Here is a 19,284-nt window from a genome sequence, read left to right on the forward strand (position 1 = left end):
CTCCTCGTGGATAGGTAAAGAGAGCGGCTTCTTGGACGGAACCTAGCCCTGGGGAGGATGCCGCAGAGATGGCTGAAGTGAAGCCGAGGATGTAGACGGAGCTGAGAAGCAGAGGCGGGCCCGAGAGGGCTGACTCCAGCTGTGAAAGAGGGTCTGCTGTGGGTTAAGTGCTATCAAATTTCACTGCAGGCCACGGAGACATCGTTCCTGGAAGAGTCGATCGATGCGGCCAACTTCACTGTTGTCTTATTTTAAGAAATTGCAACACCCCGCCTTCAGCACCCCCCACCCCGATCTGTCAGCAGCATCACGGAGGCAAGACCCTGTACCCCACAAGGGTTACGACTCATGGAAGGCTCAGAGGGCGGTTAGCGGTTTTTAACCATGAAGAACGTTCGGATTAAGGTGCGCGCCTTTTTCAGTTATAACCCTGCTGCACACGGTGCACTTGTGTACACATAGCTTCGTGAGCACAGTAAGAGCAAAAAGCTCACGGGGCCTGCTTTATTTTATCCTGACATTTGCTTTCTCAAAGTGGTCTGGAACTGAGCCCTACATGTCTCCAAGGTGTGCCTGTAAATTTTACCCAAAGGTGAACCCTAAGGGGAGTGAGCAGAGACATGACACATTAAACACAGCCAAAAAGGAGCGGCTTCCCTGGTGGCCCGGCGGCTAGAACGCTGCACATCCACTGCCCAGGGCCTGAGGAGTCGGGGAACTAAGATCCCGAAAGCCACGTGGTGCAGCCAAAAAATAAAGATGAGTAAGTGGATACAGCCAGAGCATTCACCTCAGCCACAGGAGTGTCAGACTCTGAGCCCTTCATCCTGTCAAGCCCCCTCCCGCATTGGGGCTGCCCTGGTGGCTCTGCTGGGAAAGAATCTGCCTGCAGGGCGAGAGGCCTGGGTTCCATCCCTGGGTTGGGAAGATCCCCTGGAGAAGGGAGAGGCTCCCCACTCCAGTATTCCGGCCTGGAGAATTCCATGGACCGTACAGTCCGTGGTGTCACAAAGAGTCGGACACGACTGAGAGCCTTTCACTTCACTCTGCGTTTGAACGCCGAAAGCTGGTGCTGCACACGGCCTGAAAGCGCAGACCCTCACTGGCTCGTCCGACCTGGGGTCAGTCGGCCTTCATCCTCGGCCCTGCACCTGGGGGCCCGCGCCCCAGGGAGAGCGCGGAGGCTGGGGGTGAGGGAAGGGCGGGAGCCGGGCTACCTGAGAAGTCGTATCTGGCGAGGCCCATCCACCGCTTCTTCTCGCTGTCCTTGATGATGTCCCCGTAGAAGCCGTAGCCCAGCAGGGACACTGAATACCGCAGGAGCGTGCTGTTGTGGTGCACGGCCGACACGTCCATGGACAGCGAGTCCCCTGCAGAGAGAGGCCACGTGGGAGCCGCCCCCGCCCTGGCCCCTGGAACCGAAAGGGGCTGGAAAGCTGCTCTGTGGGGAGGGGATAGCGACAGGGCCAGGAAGCTCGCTAAACGCTGAGCGGACAGTGGTCTTGCGGAGGACGAGGCGCCCGGCTTCTCAGCCGTAAGTCACGAAGGCCCCGCCTGTAAACAGGGCCCTTCTGTGACTGCGGGGACTCGGAGTGCAGCACTGCCCTCGGGGACGAGGACAGGGCAGGGAGCCACGTGGGGGCCCTGCAGGCGCCTGGACAGCACCGAGCAGTGGCAAGCGATGCAGGGCCTCCTGCCCCGGGGACGCGCCGTCTAGAGCTGAGGGGGTCTGTCCCCCCAGGATGATAAGGGGCCGAGTCCTGAGCAGGGAAGAGGGCTGAGAGCAGGGCTCCAGACGGGCGGGGCGCGCCTGGCCAGTGCAGGCGGTGCGGGGAGCGCCAGCCGGGGCATGGGTGCCAGGCGCCCCAAAGCTGGGTGAGGGCCCTGGAGGGTCTGAGCAGTGCTTGTGTTTCTCAAGGTCACCCAAGCTGGAGGGCGGCAGGGGAGGGTGGCAGAGAGGGCCCCGCAGGGGGATGGGCCGGGGCACCAGTGCAGCAAGACAGACGGACGCTCGCGTGCGCCTGGAGCGCTGGGGCCCCGCGAGCCGAGCGCAGCAGTGACGGGGCGCCTACCCACGATGATGTGCAGGGCCGAGGTCTCCGCGTCGTTTGTGCCCACGGTCGAGTAGCACACGCAGTCTGTCGACCCTAAGACAGGGGAGCACGAACTTGAGATGCTAAGGTGTTTCCGAGCAGGGGAGCAGTAAGCACTTCTTTCTCTTCCAAGGACTGGGAGCGAGGCCGGCGTGAATGCAGTCTAGCCTACGAAATCAGCTCCCGAGGTCGTTACTGCTTGTTCAGTCGCTCAGTCGTGTCCAGCTCTTCACGACCCCTTGGACTGCAGCACGCCAGGCCTCCCTGTCCATCACCATCTCCCAGACTCATGTCCATCGAGTCGGTGATGCCATCCAACCATCTCATCCTCTGTGTTGCCCTTCTCCTCCTGCCCTCAATCTTTGCCAGCATCAGGGTCTTTTCCAGTGAGTTGGCTCTTTGCATCAGACCGTAGCACTGAGGTTGAGTCATCACGAATGCTGAGACTGACCTTGATTACTATCAAAGAGCTCCTCACAGAGCTTTCAGAGACCTCTTCTGGGCCCTGTGTGGGGCGTGGGGGGTGGATCTCGGGTGGGTGGGGGCAGGACTTGTCCAGTGCCCGGCTGCTATAAAGATGGGCAGCAGCCCTGGGGCTCCAGACCACCAGCCCCAAGGGGCTCAAGGGGAAGTGCACACAGGACAGCTTGTGAGGGTCACAGAAGCGGCACAGCGGACCCGTGGGTCGTGAGAGACCCGGAGCCCCAGCCCAGCCCAGTCCCGGGTCGTCTGTGAAGGGCAGGCAACTTCAGAGCACCCAGCTAGGGTCTGGATCAGTGATACTACGGGTCCTCCTTAGGCTGTCCTGGTTCTAACTGGGTCACCACCTGAGTGGGCAGAGACTCTCCCAGGTGCTTATTTATAGCAGACTCCTGCACCCTGCCCCACCCCGAGGTCCTGACTCAGTAGGCTGGGGACGGGGCTGAAACTGAAATTTAACACGTCTGCAGAACCGCTGAAAACCCCAGTCTAGACTTCCCCAAAGTAAACTGACGGGGCCTAGAATTGCACAATAAATATTGCACAGACACACGGCCAGCACTGGCCGAGATCCATCACGATCACCACCGTGCTAACAGGCACGCGGCGCCGGCCGCAGGCAGGGTCCAGACACTGTGTCCACAGGCCCCAGAGCACGCTACACGCCCCGCAGCCTACGTAACGTGGGATGGAGCTGCAGGTTCACGGTTGCGAAAAGATGTGCTGGGCCCCAGGCAGCCTTGGTCATCTCTCAGAGCAACAGAACCTGGTCCAGTTTGCGATGAGAGTAAAGACTCTTCAAGTGTTCACAGTTAAGCTAAGCTAACTGATGTCTTCTTATGGCTGGTAACATATAAACTCATGACATACAAACGTGCCCTCCGACTGACTGTGCAACCTCACCAGCATCTTCAGCTAGAAAATGGAGTGACAGCACCATTCACACCCGAGCCTGACCCACCAGGGTCCCCCCGGCTGCGGCTCAGACAAGGGCAGGGAGGGCGTCCCCTCCCGGTTAGATGTATGCAAAGCCCCTGCCTCACCTCCTACCCCCTGACTACAGTGGGTTCCTTGAAAGAATGACGTGCTTCCTTGAGTCATGGAACACGCTGAGCCAGCCAACTCGGGACAAGCCAGCCACCTTACACCCCGAGGGCCCCCGCCCTGACACCCAGCCCCGGCTCCAGGCACCAGGACTTCTTCCAGGCCGCCTGCTCTCCGGGCTCCCCGTCTCCTCCACTGTGCTCCGGGCCCCCACTGCCCACCCACCACCAACAGCCGGCTCTCTGAGAGCACAGACCACCACCACCACCTGGTGGGAACCTGGTGCCCAGGGAGGAGGGCAGGACCCCTTCCCGCACGCAGCTGTGGGCCCACACCAGGTGCGTGGAGAGAAGAGCACGCCTGAAATGGACCTGAAGGCAAAGCCACGGGCAACCCATCCGGCCTGCACCTGGTGGACAGACCCTGACACCCGGACACCTGGCCCTGCCCAGTGGACAGATCCTGACGTCTGGCCCCTTCATAGTGGACAGATGCCGACACCCAGGTGCCCCCAGTGGACAGACCTGGACGCCAAGCCCCTGCCCAGTGGACAGACCCCGCCCACCCCAGCCCCCAGTGGACAGACCCCGCCCACCCCAGCCCCCAGTGGGCAGAGCCCGACGTCGGGCCCACGTACCCGCGGGGATGATGCCGATGCGCAGTGGGCTGGGCACCAGCGTGGCCCGGGGCTGGTTCTGGTCCACACCGGCGTCCCTCTGCGTCCTGCCTACCAGGCCGTGCAGGACCTCACTGAACATGCCATCTCCGCCCACACACACGATGCTGCCGGAGGAACAGGGGCAGACTCAGCACCCACGGCGGCTCCCAGCTCCCCGAGGGTCCAGGCAGGCCCTTCCCGCCTGCCTGTGCTGCTGGGCTGGCCGCCCCCCACCCACCCACTTTGCTCCTGCTCCCGCCAGAGGGTGTCAGACCCTCTGTGTCTAAGGAGGGGAGCCTTCAGAGCCCGCTGTAGCCACAGGCCGGGCTCTGAGAGGCCTCGGGGACCAAGTGAAGGCGGGGCTGGGACCAGGCCTGAGGACGCCCCTGCCCTCCAGCACGGCTGCTGAAAGGTAAGCAGGCAAGACCCACACAGGCCCCTCTTCCCCTGCCAGCCCCTGACCAAGGTCCCCAGGAACTTGGACCCTATGGCAGGTGACACAAGGCTCTCTCTCGGCCCCTCCCGCACCACGGCCCACTCCCGCGTATGACCCTGGATCTGCTGACCCTCAAGCTACCTGACGTCCCCACGGCCACATTTGCCCACTGGGGCCCCGAGAGCCTTTGCGAGCAGTGACACTCAGGACGCCAAGCGCCAGCAGAGACGGTGCTGGCGTCCCTGGTCACACAGCTGGAGAGACAGGGGCGAGGGTCAGACAGATGCTGGCCGCCCGGGCCCTGAGCCTTCACGTGACCGGACGGGCGTCCCCAGCTCAGCTGACGTGCCCCTGGCTGCCTACACAGGCTTCGAAACCTGCTGGGTGACGCTTGGTGAGGACCTGGTCACGGGGACTAGCTGATTCTCCCCCAGACATCCTGGAAGGCATCCCCTTGTCCCGTGCCCTCTGCCAGCGTCCAGCTGCTCCTGCCCAGGACCCATAAGCCCTGGTGGCCTCCTGGGTCCAATCCCACCTCCGTGCTATTCACCATGTGGGTCTGAACCAAAACTCCCAAGCCCAGAGGGACACCGCGTGTGAGCTTTCCGTCTCCTCACCACCTTTTCCCACTCTCTGCTCATCCACCAGGCCCCGGCCACAAGCCAGCCCGGTGCCGGGCATGGGGACAGCTGTGCCCGAGGCAGAGGAGGCCGGTCTGCAGGAGCTGGCCAGCGCACAGGGACAGCAGAGACCCAGACTCCGGCCGGGGCCGGCCCCTCCTGCCGCGGGGCACAGGGACCAGCCCTGCACCCCCGCGCCATCGCAGCCAGAGACATGCAGCCGGCTCCCGACCGAGAGGAAGCCTCGGACCCCAGACCAAGGGGCGGGCAGCAGCCACCGGCCGGTCCTCCGCAGTCGGGCCCGCCAGGAAGGCCGAAGACCTGCGCGGGGCTACAGGAGGCCAGAGGCACCGCCCTGCGTCTGAAGGCCACGCCTGCCCCAGGGCTCTTCTGCTTTAGGGAACTAACAGGGCGCGGGCAGAACCTGGGTCAGGACAGCACACGGGTGATGGTGTCTGTGTTGGGGCCCATCTCCTGGGCAGGGATGCCCGCACCTTAGCTCTGAAGGATCTCCTCGACTTTAGGGCATACACACACATATTTAGGGACAAGAGCTGATCACCTTCAAATGAAAAGATTTCTGTATGAGGCGGTAAGACTGAGAAGGGAAACCAAACTTCCACGGCGGTCCTCTGAGGAGCAGAGGACCGCAGGGTCCTCCACACGCTCCTGCTTTGCCCGGCTTGCAGGAGAAGCAGGTGTACTTCCGGAGGGAGGGCGGGAGCAGGGCCGGTGAGGACGGATGGAAGGCGGCGGGTGGGGACCCTCGCTCACCCGTCGTACTTGTCGATGTCAAGCTCATACAGACTCTCCTTGGCATGATTGGCACGTTCAGTTACTGTGGGAGAAACAACACCAGCTTGTAGCGTTTACTCTCAAGCCTGAGAATCCGCTTTAAAGTGAGGGCGGGTTAAACCACTTTAAACTGAGGGCCTATAAAATCCTGGGGCGGGTTGGCTATAAGGAATCCTCCTTAGTCTTCCCAGAATCCCCTTCACGGAGAGGGATGGAGCCGACCTAGGGGAGCACGGCCTCCCAGAATACACTCCGCAGGTAAGATCCCATTATCAGCACTTAATTGCCAACAAATAACAATTTTGGGAGGAAGCGGTTTCATCTTCTATTTCATAGTTTTCCCTTAGTTAGCCAAAGGACTTTGTAAATTTCACAATACCAAATGTAAAAAAGGAAAATGTCCATCAATCCATAGTCTGTGTACTCAGTATAACTTCTAAAACTCTCTTGTGCACACAATTTTGCGTCCTTTCTCCCTCAGCATCTTATCACAACCCTCTTTTTATCATTAAAACTTCCTTGTAAAGACCTTTTTAAAGAACTACAAACCATTCCTTCAGATTCAGCACAATGTTATCCACGGTTCTTGTTTGGGGCACCCGCGGTTCCCAGTGTTTTGCTTTTATTAAAATGAGGCAGCAGGCATCCGCGCACCTCCCTCTCTGCCCAGCTGACGGTTTCCCCTGGGAAGTTTAAAAGACCCTAAGACGCTTGACCCACACTGCCAAGTGGCCCTTTAGTAAGCTTACACAAAACCTTCGAGGCGCTGAACAGGAGGCGCTGTCTCCCCACAGCCTCCCGGCGTCGAGAACTTGCTCTGAAACTCAGGGCCACAAACGTGGCAGCGCACCGTGTTTCCTAAAATGTCACTCACTGGTGAAACAATCGCTAAGCCTTACTGACCGCGTGCATCTCCTGCAAGAACTTTCTGTCCGTGGTCTTTGTCCTTTTCCCTCGTAGTGTTTTTCTTGAGGGATTTATATGCTAACCGTTGGCTGGAACAGTCTATGCGCTTTACTTTGCCTTCTTCTCTTTCTGGCATGCCAAAACCCTGACATTCTATTTTGTTAAAAGACTCTTAGGTGGGGAATTCCCTGGCGGTCCAGTGGTTAAGACTCTACACTTGCACGGCCAAGGGTGCAGGTTCAAGCTCAGGGAACTGAGGTCCCACAAGCTACGTGGCATGGCCACACACACACACACACACCAAGTCTTATCCAGGGAGAACCTCCCCTGGATCGCTCCCATACCGCGCAGAGCCCTCACGGCTTACCAACGATCTCGGTGGTGATGGAGGCCAGTGTGAATAGCGGGGCCACTTTCTTCTCATAGATCCGCTTGCCCTGTCCTTTCCCTCCGAGCGGGTTGATGAACACCAGCAAGTGCTTCGGCCGAGATGCTACGGAACAACAACAGCGCCTAAGTCACAGTGAGGGGATGCATTCAGACTCGTTCAGAGGTCCAGCTGGACAAGCAGGGGCAGGGGACCGAGCGCCAGCGGTCTGAGATTGGGGGGGAAGGCGGACGCACTGGTTAGACGGCGGGTAGTAGACTCCTGTCCCGTCCGGCAGAGTCAGACAGTGAAATGGAGAGACCAAGTCCCACCGCCCAGATGAGAAGCCAGAGACATGGTTCTTCCAAGCCAGGAAGCTGCTCTGAAGCTGCTACGTGGGAAACGTTGTCTTCAAATACATTAAAATTCACTTTTTAGATCCAGATGCCAAACTAACTTTAAATGATAGAAAATCAACCTAAACACATGCTTTCTTTTCAGTGGTTGAAGTTTGTACTGAGTTTCTGAGACTGTGTGTTAGGACTATCCCCACAACAGATTAGCAAAATGGCATATAAAGGGTGATAAACAGTAAGGTCCTACTGCCCGGCACAGGGGAAGAATATTCAGTATCGTGTCATAAACCATCATGGAAAAGAATCTGAAGAAAAAGATACGCACCCACGTGCGCACACACACACACACACAACTGAGTCACCGTGCTGTGCAGCAGAAATTCACACAACACTGCAAACCGACTTTGTAAATCAAGTGCCTTTGAACTGTGGTGCTGGAGAAGACTCCTGAGAGTCCTCTGGACTGCAAGGAGATCCAACCAATCCATCCTAAAGGAGATTAGTCCTGGGCATTCATTGGAAGGACTGATGCTGAAGCTGAAGCTCCAGTACTTTGGCCACCTGATGCAAAGAGCTGACTCACTGGAAAAGACCCTGATGCTGGGAAAGATTGAGGGCAGGGGGAGAAGAGGATGACAGAGGATGAGATGGTTGGGTGGCATCACTGACTTAATGGACATGGGTTTGGGTAGACTCCAGCAGTTGATGATGGACAGAGAGGCCTGGCATGCTGCAGTCCATGGGGTCGCAAAGAGTCAGACACAACTGAGCGACTGAACTGAACTGAACTGTAAATCAACTATTCTTCAATTCAAAAAATATATATACCCAAACAACATGGGTGTTCCAGGTACAAGATGAGCTGACACCTACTGTTTTTTAAGTGGGACAGATGGACCCTCATTACACAGAAGTAATTCACAGCTCAGACACCCCCAGGTGGACACAGGTGCCCCCCCAGGCCACCGGTTTAGTCCTCTGTTCACCTCGAGTGCAGGTCTCACCACCCCATTTCCCAGGAAAGGAACCCAGGCCCATGGCGCCAAGGGGCCTGCCCCCAGCCTCGCGTCCGGAAGTGAAGGCACTGGCGCCCGGGGGCCAGGCTCCGGGCACCCCCCTGCGCGGTCCTCTAACCAGAAAAGTGTTGAGAAGTCACAGCATCTCGCCACGTCCGCCTTTGCGCTGAGCACAAAGCAGGCACGTACTCAGCGTCTCCAGCAGCTCCCGCAGGGTCTGCAGCCACAGGTGGTACAGCTGCTCCTCTGGGCACCAGAACGTCACCTGCGCCCACCGCCAGCGGTGCCGCCGGGCCCTCCGAACACGGTGCACTGCACGGAGAACACACGCGTGAGTGTGGCCCCGCACACGGGCCCCGGGCCACACCAGCTCCCCTGACGCTCCCCTTTCCTCTGACTACTTGATCCCTTCCAGCGTATATGAGGGAAGAGATCCTACCCCTCAGTTCTTTTAACCCATGTGAAAACTAAATTAAAAAGATGAGCAAAACATTAAAAACAGAGCTTGGATATGCATAACTGACTCCCTTTGCTCTGCAGCAGAGAGTAACACAATGCTATAAACCAACTGTAGCTCAGTAAGATATTAAAACAAACCAGAGCTTGGAAAAATGATACAAGGACCTTCCATAAAGATAAACCAAGGACACAATGAGTCTGTTAAGCCAATGACAAAGAAGTTCTCTTTCATGTGAGCTGCCTGGAGCTACGAGGAACTTTCCGGCAGCTTACCTGTGAAAGCGTACGGCTTCTCCATTTTCTGCCATTTTCCGCTGGTGTACTGCTTCCCGTTAATGTCCGTTTCCTCAACAGTGATAATCTCGGAAATAGGCACAGCGCAGGCATCTGCAAAGACACCACACCCTCACTCAGGTCACAGGGCTCACCTCAGCAGCAGCAGAGAGACTCCACGGCGCTGGGACGCCCCAGAGGCAGAGGACAAGCTCCGTGCCATCTTAAGCCTCGGCGCTACATAAGGCTGGGACCCCAGCCCATGCCATCTGAACACGGGGTGTTTCGTCCACAGGGACCAAAGTGGGCTACGGCTTCTCAGGCCAGCTCCCGTGCTGAACGCGGGGGAAGGTGTTCACGCCCCAGCACCTATGGTTCAGTCTGCTCAGAAATGAAAAGGGAAGGAGGCCCGGGACAGACCAGGACCCCGCAGTGTGCGGGTGGGTCAGGCCCACACCAAGGTGGGGGCAGGGGGCTTGGGGTCCAACCACCCACGTGGACGCAGGAGGAGGAAGGGGGTGCCTGCGGACACGGGGAGGACAACACGCAACACCCTCGACTGGAGAGCCAGTCGTCTCCACGGGCCTCAGGTGAGGCTGGACACGAACACAGCCGTGGGAAGCACGAGGCATCAGCCTGTAACCGAACGCGGGGCCAGAAAGACCTCGCCAAGGACAGGACCTGGGAGCAGGGAGGCTGGAGGTCCCGCCCCCAGCGAGACCAGGCTACGTCCCCCAAGCCCGCCAGCGAAGCGGTTGGGAACCCCGTCCACCTTCACACAGAGGCGCACGGCCCCTCCGCGAGGCCCCCGCTGGCTCGGAGGCCGGCGAGCGCGCCGACGGGCTCCGTTTCTGCGACAGCTAAATGAAACGACGGCGCTGTGACACCTGGAGTGACCTTGCATCACCTTTGGCCTGGCGGCCTAAGGAAATCAAGTTACAAGAGCCAGTTCAGACGCCTCGAAGTTCCGAGAGAGGGGTGTCCCCAGGCTTAGAGGTGCTGGGCTGCGGCAGGACAGGGACACTCTCGCAGAAGAGCTGGGAGCCGGCTGGGCTGACCCGACCCAGGAGAGCCTCCACCCAGGGCCTCCCTCCCGGGCTCTGACTCTCCACAGCTGTGGCCCCTCTCGTACCCCCTGCTCCTGAGGGGTATCTGACCCCGGCCTGCTAGCGGTCGGACCAGAGGAGGCTGCGAGGGGGCCGCCCGGGAGAGAAGGGGGGCAGGGACATTCGTGGGTGGAGCCTCGCAGAGGGCCTGAGACTGAGGCACTTTCACTGGGGTGTGGTGGGGGCTCTATCACCCCAACAGCGAAAAACTCCAGTGACTTGCCATCTTCTGCTACACTCAGCTTACCCACAGCTTCATCTGCTGCTTGGCTGAGAAGAAAAACAAAACCAGGTCAGCAGGATTCAATCTTCCACATGTGCACCGCCTGTCCACGTAACAGACGTGGTGACAGGTTTTCTCTAAAAAGGGATAGGGATCGCGGGGATCTGAACAAAACATCACCATCTACATCTTGCTTGATCGAGGAAGGACAAGCCCAGAACCCAGGATCCGGACGGAGGCCGTCCTGGGCGAGCCTGTGCCCACGGGGCTGTTGTTAAGGCGCTAGGTCACGTTCGACTCTTTGTGACCCCAAGGACTGGAGCCCACCAGGTGTCTCTGTCCATGGGATTTCCCAGGCAGGAATACTGGAGTGGGTTGCCATGTCCTTCTCCAGGGGATCTTCCTGACCACCGGCTTGGCAGGTGGATTCTTTACCACTGAGCCACCTGGGAAGCCTGGTGGGGAGGGTGGGGGGTTGGCAACCAAAAAGCAGGGCTTGGTGAGTGAGGGGCTTGGAACAGAGGCTGGTCCCACCCGGCTCCCTTGGCCCCTCCGTCTGCTGGGCTGAAAGTTCAGCCTGAACCTCCCGACGACACGTGGGGCTGGCAGGTGGGGCTGGCAGGTGAAGCCGGCAGGGGCTGTGAAAGAGACAGGGTCGGGGCGAGGAGGGCGGGGTCCAGCACAGATGGCGGGCTCCTTCCTGCCTCCCCCACCCGCTGACCCCAGGCCACGTGCCTCGGTGCCTGCTATGTGTTGCCTCGCGTGCGCAGGTCACACCCTCATCTTCAAAACCCCTCCAGTGAGGGGGCGTTGAGAGTCTGGGAGAGGCCCTGAGTCACCCATGGCTGGCGGGACGACCTGCTCAAAGCCTGTCACTCAGGCTCCGGTGCTGCTGGCTGCGTGTGGCTCCAAGAGTCCGTCACGGGCACGGTGCAGGGAAAGTGACGCCGCAGGCCCCAGGTCACCCTGCCTGTGCTGTGCGGAGGGGCCTCCGGGCTCAGCAGTGCACGCCGTGTGAACACACACGTGGGGATGGCCGGTTCGCGTCTATAGGTTGACACGGGGGGCACACCTGGCAGAGAGCCAATGGTGGGACCTGGGGCACTTTCCTTTTCTGCACTTAGCATTTCTCTCCCTTGGCTTGCGTTCTGCATAATCCCGCACTGCACACAAGATGAGATAAAAAGTCCAAAGTCTTCCGTGCGAGGCAGTGCAGTTGCTTTCAGACCAAATCGACGCCAGCACTGGACTCGCGGGACAGACAAAGGGCCCGCGCCTGCGCTGGCCACCGCGTCTCCCCCGAGCCCGACCGGGGCCGGCATCCACGCCCAGACAGCGCTCCCCGAGCTGCTCCTGCCACGGCTGGAGGCACCCTCGTGGCTCCTGGGCCGGCTGTGCCCCATCGCAGGATCAGGGGCCAAGGCTTGTGGGTGTCCCCTCTCCCTTTATTAAGCCACAACCCAGCATCCCCTTTCAAGCAAACTTCTGAACAGAAGGTTCTGGAACAGAGGCTCGACTCCCTGGGCACCTCCCTGGCCCAGGGCTCCCCCGCCCCCACCCCAGCACCTCTTTGGGGTGGGGCTGTCCGTCACTGGAGGGTTTCAGCAGCACCCTTGGGCTCTGGCCACTAATGCCACCCCCCTGCCCATCACCCTGGTTCTGCCAGAGGTTGGCCAGCGTCTCCCACTGCCTCCAGGTCTGGTGAGCGTAGCAATGCTTCTCCAAACAGGGAGTAGAGAGCAAACTGAGGCTCCAAGCCTAGTGCCAACACCTGCTCTGATCAGACAAGCTTTTCAACTCTGGATAATCGGCCCCCCCGCCCCCCTCCCCCGCCACACACATCTACAACAGAAGTTAAAGATTTTCAACCACAGTTCAGCCAAGTCAAGCAGCCTTGCTGGGATGGCAGTCTTATTGGCAGCCTTTATAAAACCTCTGCTCTACTAAATTACTAAAGCAAAGTGACTTTCTCAGGGTGATTTAAAAATTTCTTGAGATGAGAAAAGGAGTCCGCCTGTGGCAGCGGCCACCCGAGGACAGACGGTGCAGTGGGCAGCCCGTGGCCGGGTCGGGCAGATGGGGCCGTCCCCTACCACGCGCCACGCCTGTCCTCTCGGGTACCAAGCCCGGGAGGAGCACCGGGGCTCCCTCCACCCCCTTTCATGCTCGGATAAGACCACTCAAAAGGCAGAAGACCCCCGAGGCTTCCCAACCCAGGCAGGAGCCCCCTGCTCAGCTCTAGGCTCCGGGAGCCCGGATTCAGTGACCTTCCAGGCTGGCAAGAGATGCGGGAAACGTGAGTTTGATCCCTGGGTCGGGAAGACCCCCTGGAGGAGGAAATGGCAACATGCTCCAGTATTCTTCCCTGGGAAATTCCATGGACAGAGGAGCCTGGCAGGCTACAGTCCACAGGGTCGCAAAGAGCTGGACAAGGCACAAGCGACTCAGCATGTGTGCAGGCTGGCAGCACCCACACTGGGTCACAGCCTTGCCTCTCCGAGATCCCCAAGGATAGAGGGGACAGAGGCCTCACCAGGCTCGTCCCGCTGGGTGTGCATTGAGCTGACGTCGGCCCCAGAGAGAGGCTTTACTCCCTAGGCAGCCGCGCATGGGCACAGCACGAAGAGCAAGCCTGAGGCACGCCTCCCTGAAGGCCAGGGGCTGGGGTGCCCGTGGGGAGGAGCTCCAGGGCCTCCGGGGCACGGGGAGCGTGCGGGAAGGCCCATCACCGTGCATGGGGCAACCCGGCCCCAGCCACCACTCCATCGTAAACAGAGGCGCTCAGCTCCCCCCACGGGTGGACTGTTCGGCCCTGGGATGTCAAAAGGTCACCGAGCGTACAGCCACTATGGAAGACGATATGGAGATTCCTTAAAAAACCAGGAATAAAACCACCATGTGACCCAGCAATCCCACTCCTAGGCCTAGACCCTGAGGAAGCCAAAATTGAAAGAGACGCAGGTATCCCACTGTTCACTGCAGCTCCATTTACAACAGCTGGAACAGGGAAGCCACCTAGACGCCCACTGACAGATGAATGGATGAAGAGTCGTGGTGCATGTACACAATGGAGTATCACTCAGCCATAAAAAGGAACACAGTTGAGTCAGTTCTGATGAGGGGGATGAACCTAGAACCTATTATAAAGAGTGAAGTGAGTCAGAAAGAGAAAGATAAATATAGTATTCTAAGACATATATACGGAATCTAGAAAAGTGGTGCTGAAGAATTTATTTACAGGGCAGCAGTGGAGAAAAAGACATAGAGAACAGACTTATGGAGACAGGGAGAGGGGAGGAGGGGGTGAGATGTGTGGAAAGAGTAACCTGGGAACTTACATTACTGTATGTAAGATAGACAGCCAGCGGGGATTTACTGTATGGCTCAGGAAACTCAAACAGGGCTCTGTATCAACCTAGATGGGTGGGAAGGGGAGGCAGATGAGAGGGAGGTTTGAAAGGGAGGGGATATATGTATACTTATGGCTGATTCATGTTGAAGTTTGACGGAAAACAGCAAAAGTCTGTAAAGCAATTATCCTTCAATAAAAAGATAAAAGTCACTGAGCGGACACTCACGCAGGCCCAGCTGAAGGGTCAGTGGTCCTATCTAGTCTCAACCGAGGCGCTGAGACCAGACACAGCTGACTCCAGGCTTCCGGAGACGACTCAGGAACACGTTGCATTGCTTATGCTCTGCGCTGCTTGGAGGACGTGCACGTCATAAAACAACCTGAACTACTGGGGGGCCGGTGCAGCGGACCAGACTCAAACCCACCGTGCAGCCACCTGACGCCCCCACCTGTCTGCCGGCACAGGCATCCCTTGCGCGTGGCCCCCAGGCGCCGGGGGCGCTCCCTCCTGGCTCTGCGCATCTGCGTGTGCGTACATCCGTGTGATCTGTACCCGTGTGAGTGTGCGGCTGAGGAGTCCCGGGCCGACGACACCCTCTGCCACGGCTTGCTCCAGGCAGAGCAGGCCCCTCGGGTCCTACTGGATACATGGGGGCTTCAGCTGTCCCCCCAGCTCTGACCAGCCCCTCTGAACTCCTGCCCGGGCGCCCACCTGGGCTTGCCGCATACCTTCACATGCCAGCTGTGGCGAAGCCGTCCACAGGACCACTACAAAAACCAACCCACAGCAAGAGGGCTTGGACACAACCTCCGCGAAAATATTCTCCTGTCGTCTCAAACCGACAGCTTCCCAACAATTCGCTGCCACGGCTCTGAACTCACGCGTCACCAGAGTTTAAAACCACAGGCAGCAAGGTGCCGGGGCTTCCCCGGTGGCTGAGCAAGTAAAGAATCTGCCCGCAGTGCAGGAGAGTCGGGTTCGGTCCTGGTGTCGGGAAGATCCCCTGGAGAAGGGAATGGCAGCCCACTCCAGTATTCTTGCCTGGAGAGTCCCATGGACAGAGGAGCCTGGTGGGCTACAGTCCTTGGGGCCGCAAAGAGTCAGACACGACTGACCACTGGCAAGATCCCCATTGCACAGGTATTTCACCAGTGCACTTGGGGGCACTTTGGCCCAATGCCACAGGAAGCCCCTGACACCAGTGCTGGGAAAGGACGCTCACGCTCTGTGGGGCCGCCCACAAGGCTCTGAGGACTTGAGTTCCACCGCAGCCCGATGGGTCTTGAGCATTTAAGAGAGAAAGTCTCATGGGGTGAGAACCTGCTCTTGCCACCTCCCAGGTGCCCAGCGGGCAGTGCCGGGCACGCTCAGACACGCCTTCACCTGGCCCTCCCGCGTGGGCAAGGGGCTCTGCTGCTGCACACCTAGGGGACGCTGAAAACATCGCCGTGAGTGTCCTCTGGCCTCATCTCAGTGCAGCTTCACTTCTGGTCTTAAGACTCGATTTGGAATCCAACAGAAGCAAACTGCTCAACTACTCTCTACAGACATACAGATTTTGAGAAACAGCTCTGTAGGCAACTTGGTCATAAAACAAAGAACTAAAGAACTTCTGTTTATTAAGGACAAGACCATTTTTCCATGGAACAGCATGTACTACCTCCGTGATAAAAGCATTCAGAAAGAAAACAGCTGGAAGTGCAGAAAGAACCACCAGTGTGCCAAGAGGAAACGCAAGTGATGCGGTCACGCGTCATCACCCGCTGGAGGGCGCGAGCCCCACAGACAGAACCACCGCTCGCTCCCCGGAAGTGCTTCTCCGTCGCCCTCCCGTCCTGCGGCGTTAAACTGCACGTGGCATGGTGCTGAAGTTTGGGATCTGTGTGAGTAAAGTGCAGCTTAGGATCACATTTTTTAAGTTTAAAATGGAAATCTTAACTGGTATCAACTTTTGCAACGCTGTAAAAACTAAGCAAATTCAAAATAAAAGAAGACAAAGAAGAGGCAACTTTTTCATAAAATCGAAAAAAAACTCTCAAGTTTTAACACGTCTTTTTGTTTAATTTTATATTATTAAACCTCTTGAAAACCTAATGTCCAGCTACAACCCTCATTTCGGTCATTTTTGTTCACTGATGATGAATTCTACAACTTATCTAACACATCACAAAGCACAAGAGAAGTAAAGGATGGGTTTACAAGGCTTCACTGGAATGTATGATCACAAAGACCTTGCTTGGATGTTAAGTGAGTATGCTCTGGCCACACACTCACAGGGACCACCGAAGTCCTCAGCCAAGCCACTAGTCCCCACCCTTGCTACCTGCCCCCCCCACCAGATACACACACACACACACACACACACACAACCCCAGAGGTACACACACCACATACAGACTGACACGGGGCGTCCCCTCACCCACAGCCGTGCCCCCCAACTGCAGGATGCGGCACAGGCCACCAAGTATGGAGGTGAACAGCCACAAAGCCACTCAGAAACGGGCGAAGAAAAAGACCTAAAAAAATTAACAATAAGCAAGCAGCCATGCACAGGAAACGGGTGGAGTATCTTCAATGTTGAAGGACATAAGCTTTCATTTACAAGAATATCCGTATCGACAGTATATCAGGGTAAGTAATTTTATTAGGGTTTGCACCTTGCAAAAATCATGCATGCGTGCTAAGTCGCTTCAGTCGTGTCCGACTCTTTGCGACCCCATGGACTGTAGCCCGCCAGGCTCCTCTGTCCATGGGGTTCTCCAGGCAAGAACACTGGAGTGGGCTGCCATTTCCTCCTCCAGGGGATCTTCCCGACTCAGGGATCAAACCCAGGTCGCCTGCGTTGGCAGGCTGATTCTTTACCACTGAGCCCCCTGGGAAGCCTGCACAGAGTCATACTGGAAGTGATGTCCATTTCTCCAAAGAGCGCGGCTCGAGTGACTGACACCTGCCGACTCAGTGACTCGGATCAGCCCCCAGTTCCCTCGCTCTCCGGTCCTTCAGCCAAACTTGAAGGTGCCTCTCGCTGTGCCTATCTGTCCAGAGTTAATTTTTCTTCTAATAACAAAGCAATCTATCTTTTAGGGCCATTAGCACAAACCATTAGCAAATGTTATAATTGTTAACAACTCAAAACACTCTTCTGTAACACAGTCCTTTCCAGAAATGGACTGAAATTTTGTAACCAAACCTGGGCTGGAAGCCTCAGGGCTTCTGCTGACAAGAGTCGAGTCTCGTCTCGGTTCTCTGGCCTCCCCTCCCCGTCCCCAGGGAGTGTGACCTCGCCTGGTGTGACAGGCGGTCACCCTCCCACATGGGTGGGGGCCGAGGGGCCGCACGTTGCAGAGGGACCACGGGCAAGGCTGGGGGAGAGGCTGCCCACGCAGCTCCCGGGGCAGCTGCGATGTCCGGGAGCCGCGGCTACCGCCGGTCTCGGCTCTCTCCTGCCCTTCCCAGCGCTGGCCGTGACCTGCGGGCACTGTGTGGGCTTCCCAGCTGCAACTCAGAGCAGAAACATCCCCGCCGTCTATGGGTCCGCTTCTCTTACAAGGTCCTGGACGGCTGTGTGCACACCCACCCGGATGGTGGTGGGCGGGGGCCAGGGTCCCCCCACCCCAGCGTCGGGCTGCAGGTGGCCCGGCCGCCCCCAAGGCTTTTCTGCATCAGCGCCCATGATAGGATGGGACTGGGCCTTTCAGGAAACGCTGCTGCCGCACCTGCTCGGGATGGGCTTCTCTGCGGGTCCCCGGGCCGTGGGTCTGGGGGACAGGCTGCAACGACTATTGCCCTGAAGGCCTTACACCTGCGGAGCCGCGTTTGCACACACAGGACTTGTGAGCCACAAGGGAGTCCCAAGTCCAGTCCCAAGTCCCACCTGCGCAGCCCTGCGCTCCTTCGAGCACACGCTACCCCAGCTAAGTGTCCCCAGCCTGGTGATCGGGACTGAGAACTCCGGGGGCCTGAGCGGAAGCCCCTGGCCACTGGGGGCACAACGCCTGACTCCTGCAGCAAGATCCCTGCTCTCCCCACCCCCTGCCAGGAGAGGCAGTGGGGGCCGCTGAGAGGAACTGCAGAACCTGCATCCTCGAAGGGGGCGCACCCCAGGATCTCGGGGTCTGGGCTCTAGTAGAGTCCCACCTGTTCCCGACTGCCGCCTCGGAAATGGGGCAAGTTGAGGACAGCTCCCAGGGCTGCGGCCAGGATAGCCCGCGTGAGGCGGCAAACAGCACGGCAGGCTCGAGAGCGTCGGCGTCAGCAGGACTAGCCCGACTCCAGGGCCGCCCACAGCCACCCTCTCCCCCGTGTCTGGGCAATACGGGAGGCAGTTAACTGAGGAGCCCAAAGCACACAGCAGCAGGCCGGCTGGCCGGAGTGGCACCCCCACAGAAGGAGCGGGGTCCCTGCAGAAGGAGCAGCCTTCGCAAGCCCTTCCCTTTGTCTGTATCCCCACCTCTGGGGCTTCCCTGGTGGCTCAGCTGGTAAAGAATCCGCCTGCAATGCGGGAGGCCTGGGTTCCACCCCTGGGTTGGGGCGATCACCTGGAGAAGGGAAAGGCTACCCACTCCAGTATTCTTGGGCTTCCCTTGTGGCTCAGCTGGTAAAGAATCCGCCTGCAATGCAGGAGGCCTGGGTTCCACCCCTGGGTTGGGGAGATCACCTGGAGAAGGGAAAGGCTGCCCACTCCAGTATTCGGGCCTGGAGAAGTCCATGGACTGCACAGTCCATGGGGTTGCAATTGAGCGGCTTTCACCTTCACTTAGACCTCTGCTCTGAGGGCAGCCTGAGGTCTTGAGCTGCACGCTGGATGCCTGTCTGGCTCTTTTCGACCCCACAGACTATAGCCCGCCAGGCTCCTCTGTCCATGGGACTCTCCAGGCAAGAACACTGGAGTGGGTTGCCATGCCCTCCTCCAGGGTGTCTCCCCACCCAGGGGTCGAACCGGGTCTCTCACATCTCCCGCACCTGCAGGCGGGTTCTTGACCACAAGCGCCACCTGGGCAGCCCAAGCCTGCTGGATGCAGGGAACAGAAGCCCGCCCCCGTGTCCAGAGAGGCTGGAGCACGGCCGGCAGGGCTGGGAGGGCGTCCTGGCTCTGCCGG

The 19,284-nt window shown here is 58.5% G+C and overlaps 1 protein-coding gene across 1 annotated transcript in view; it reads right to left on the reverse strand.

Moving 5' to 3' along the window:
* The window catches only part of CERK (ceramide kinase), a 35,730-nt gene that overhangs the window by 6,879 nt on the left and 9,567 nt on the right, over nt 1–19,284 (reverse strand). Inside the window, exons 2-8 of the mRNA XM_052640244.1 lie at nt 9,504–9,617; nt 8,961–9,083; nt 7,400–7,525; nt 6,106–6,169; nt 4,255–4,400; nt 2,073–2,147; nt 1,218–1,370 (exon numbers count right to left, since the gene is read on the reverse strand). Coding sequence (XP_052496204.1) covers nt 1,218–1,370; nt 2,073–2,147; nt 4,255–4,400; nt 6,106–6,169; nt 7,400–7,525; nt 8,961–9,083; nt 9,504–9,617 — 801 coding nt within the window. The remainder of the gene's footprint in view (nt 1–1,217; nt 1,371–2,072; nt 2,148–4,254; nt 4,401–6,105; nt 6,170–7,399; nt 7,526–8,960; nt 9,084–9,503; nt 9,618–19,284) is intronic.

Source organism: Budorcas taxicolor, chromosome 5 (genome assembly GCF_023091745.1).
Source record: "Budorcas taxicolor isolate Tak-1 chromosome 5, Takin1.1, whole genome shotgun sequence".
In the NCBI taxonomy this organism is placed as follows: Eukaryota; Metazoa; Chordata; class Mammalia; order Artiodactyla; family Bovidae; genus Budorcas; species Budorcas taxicolor.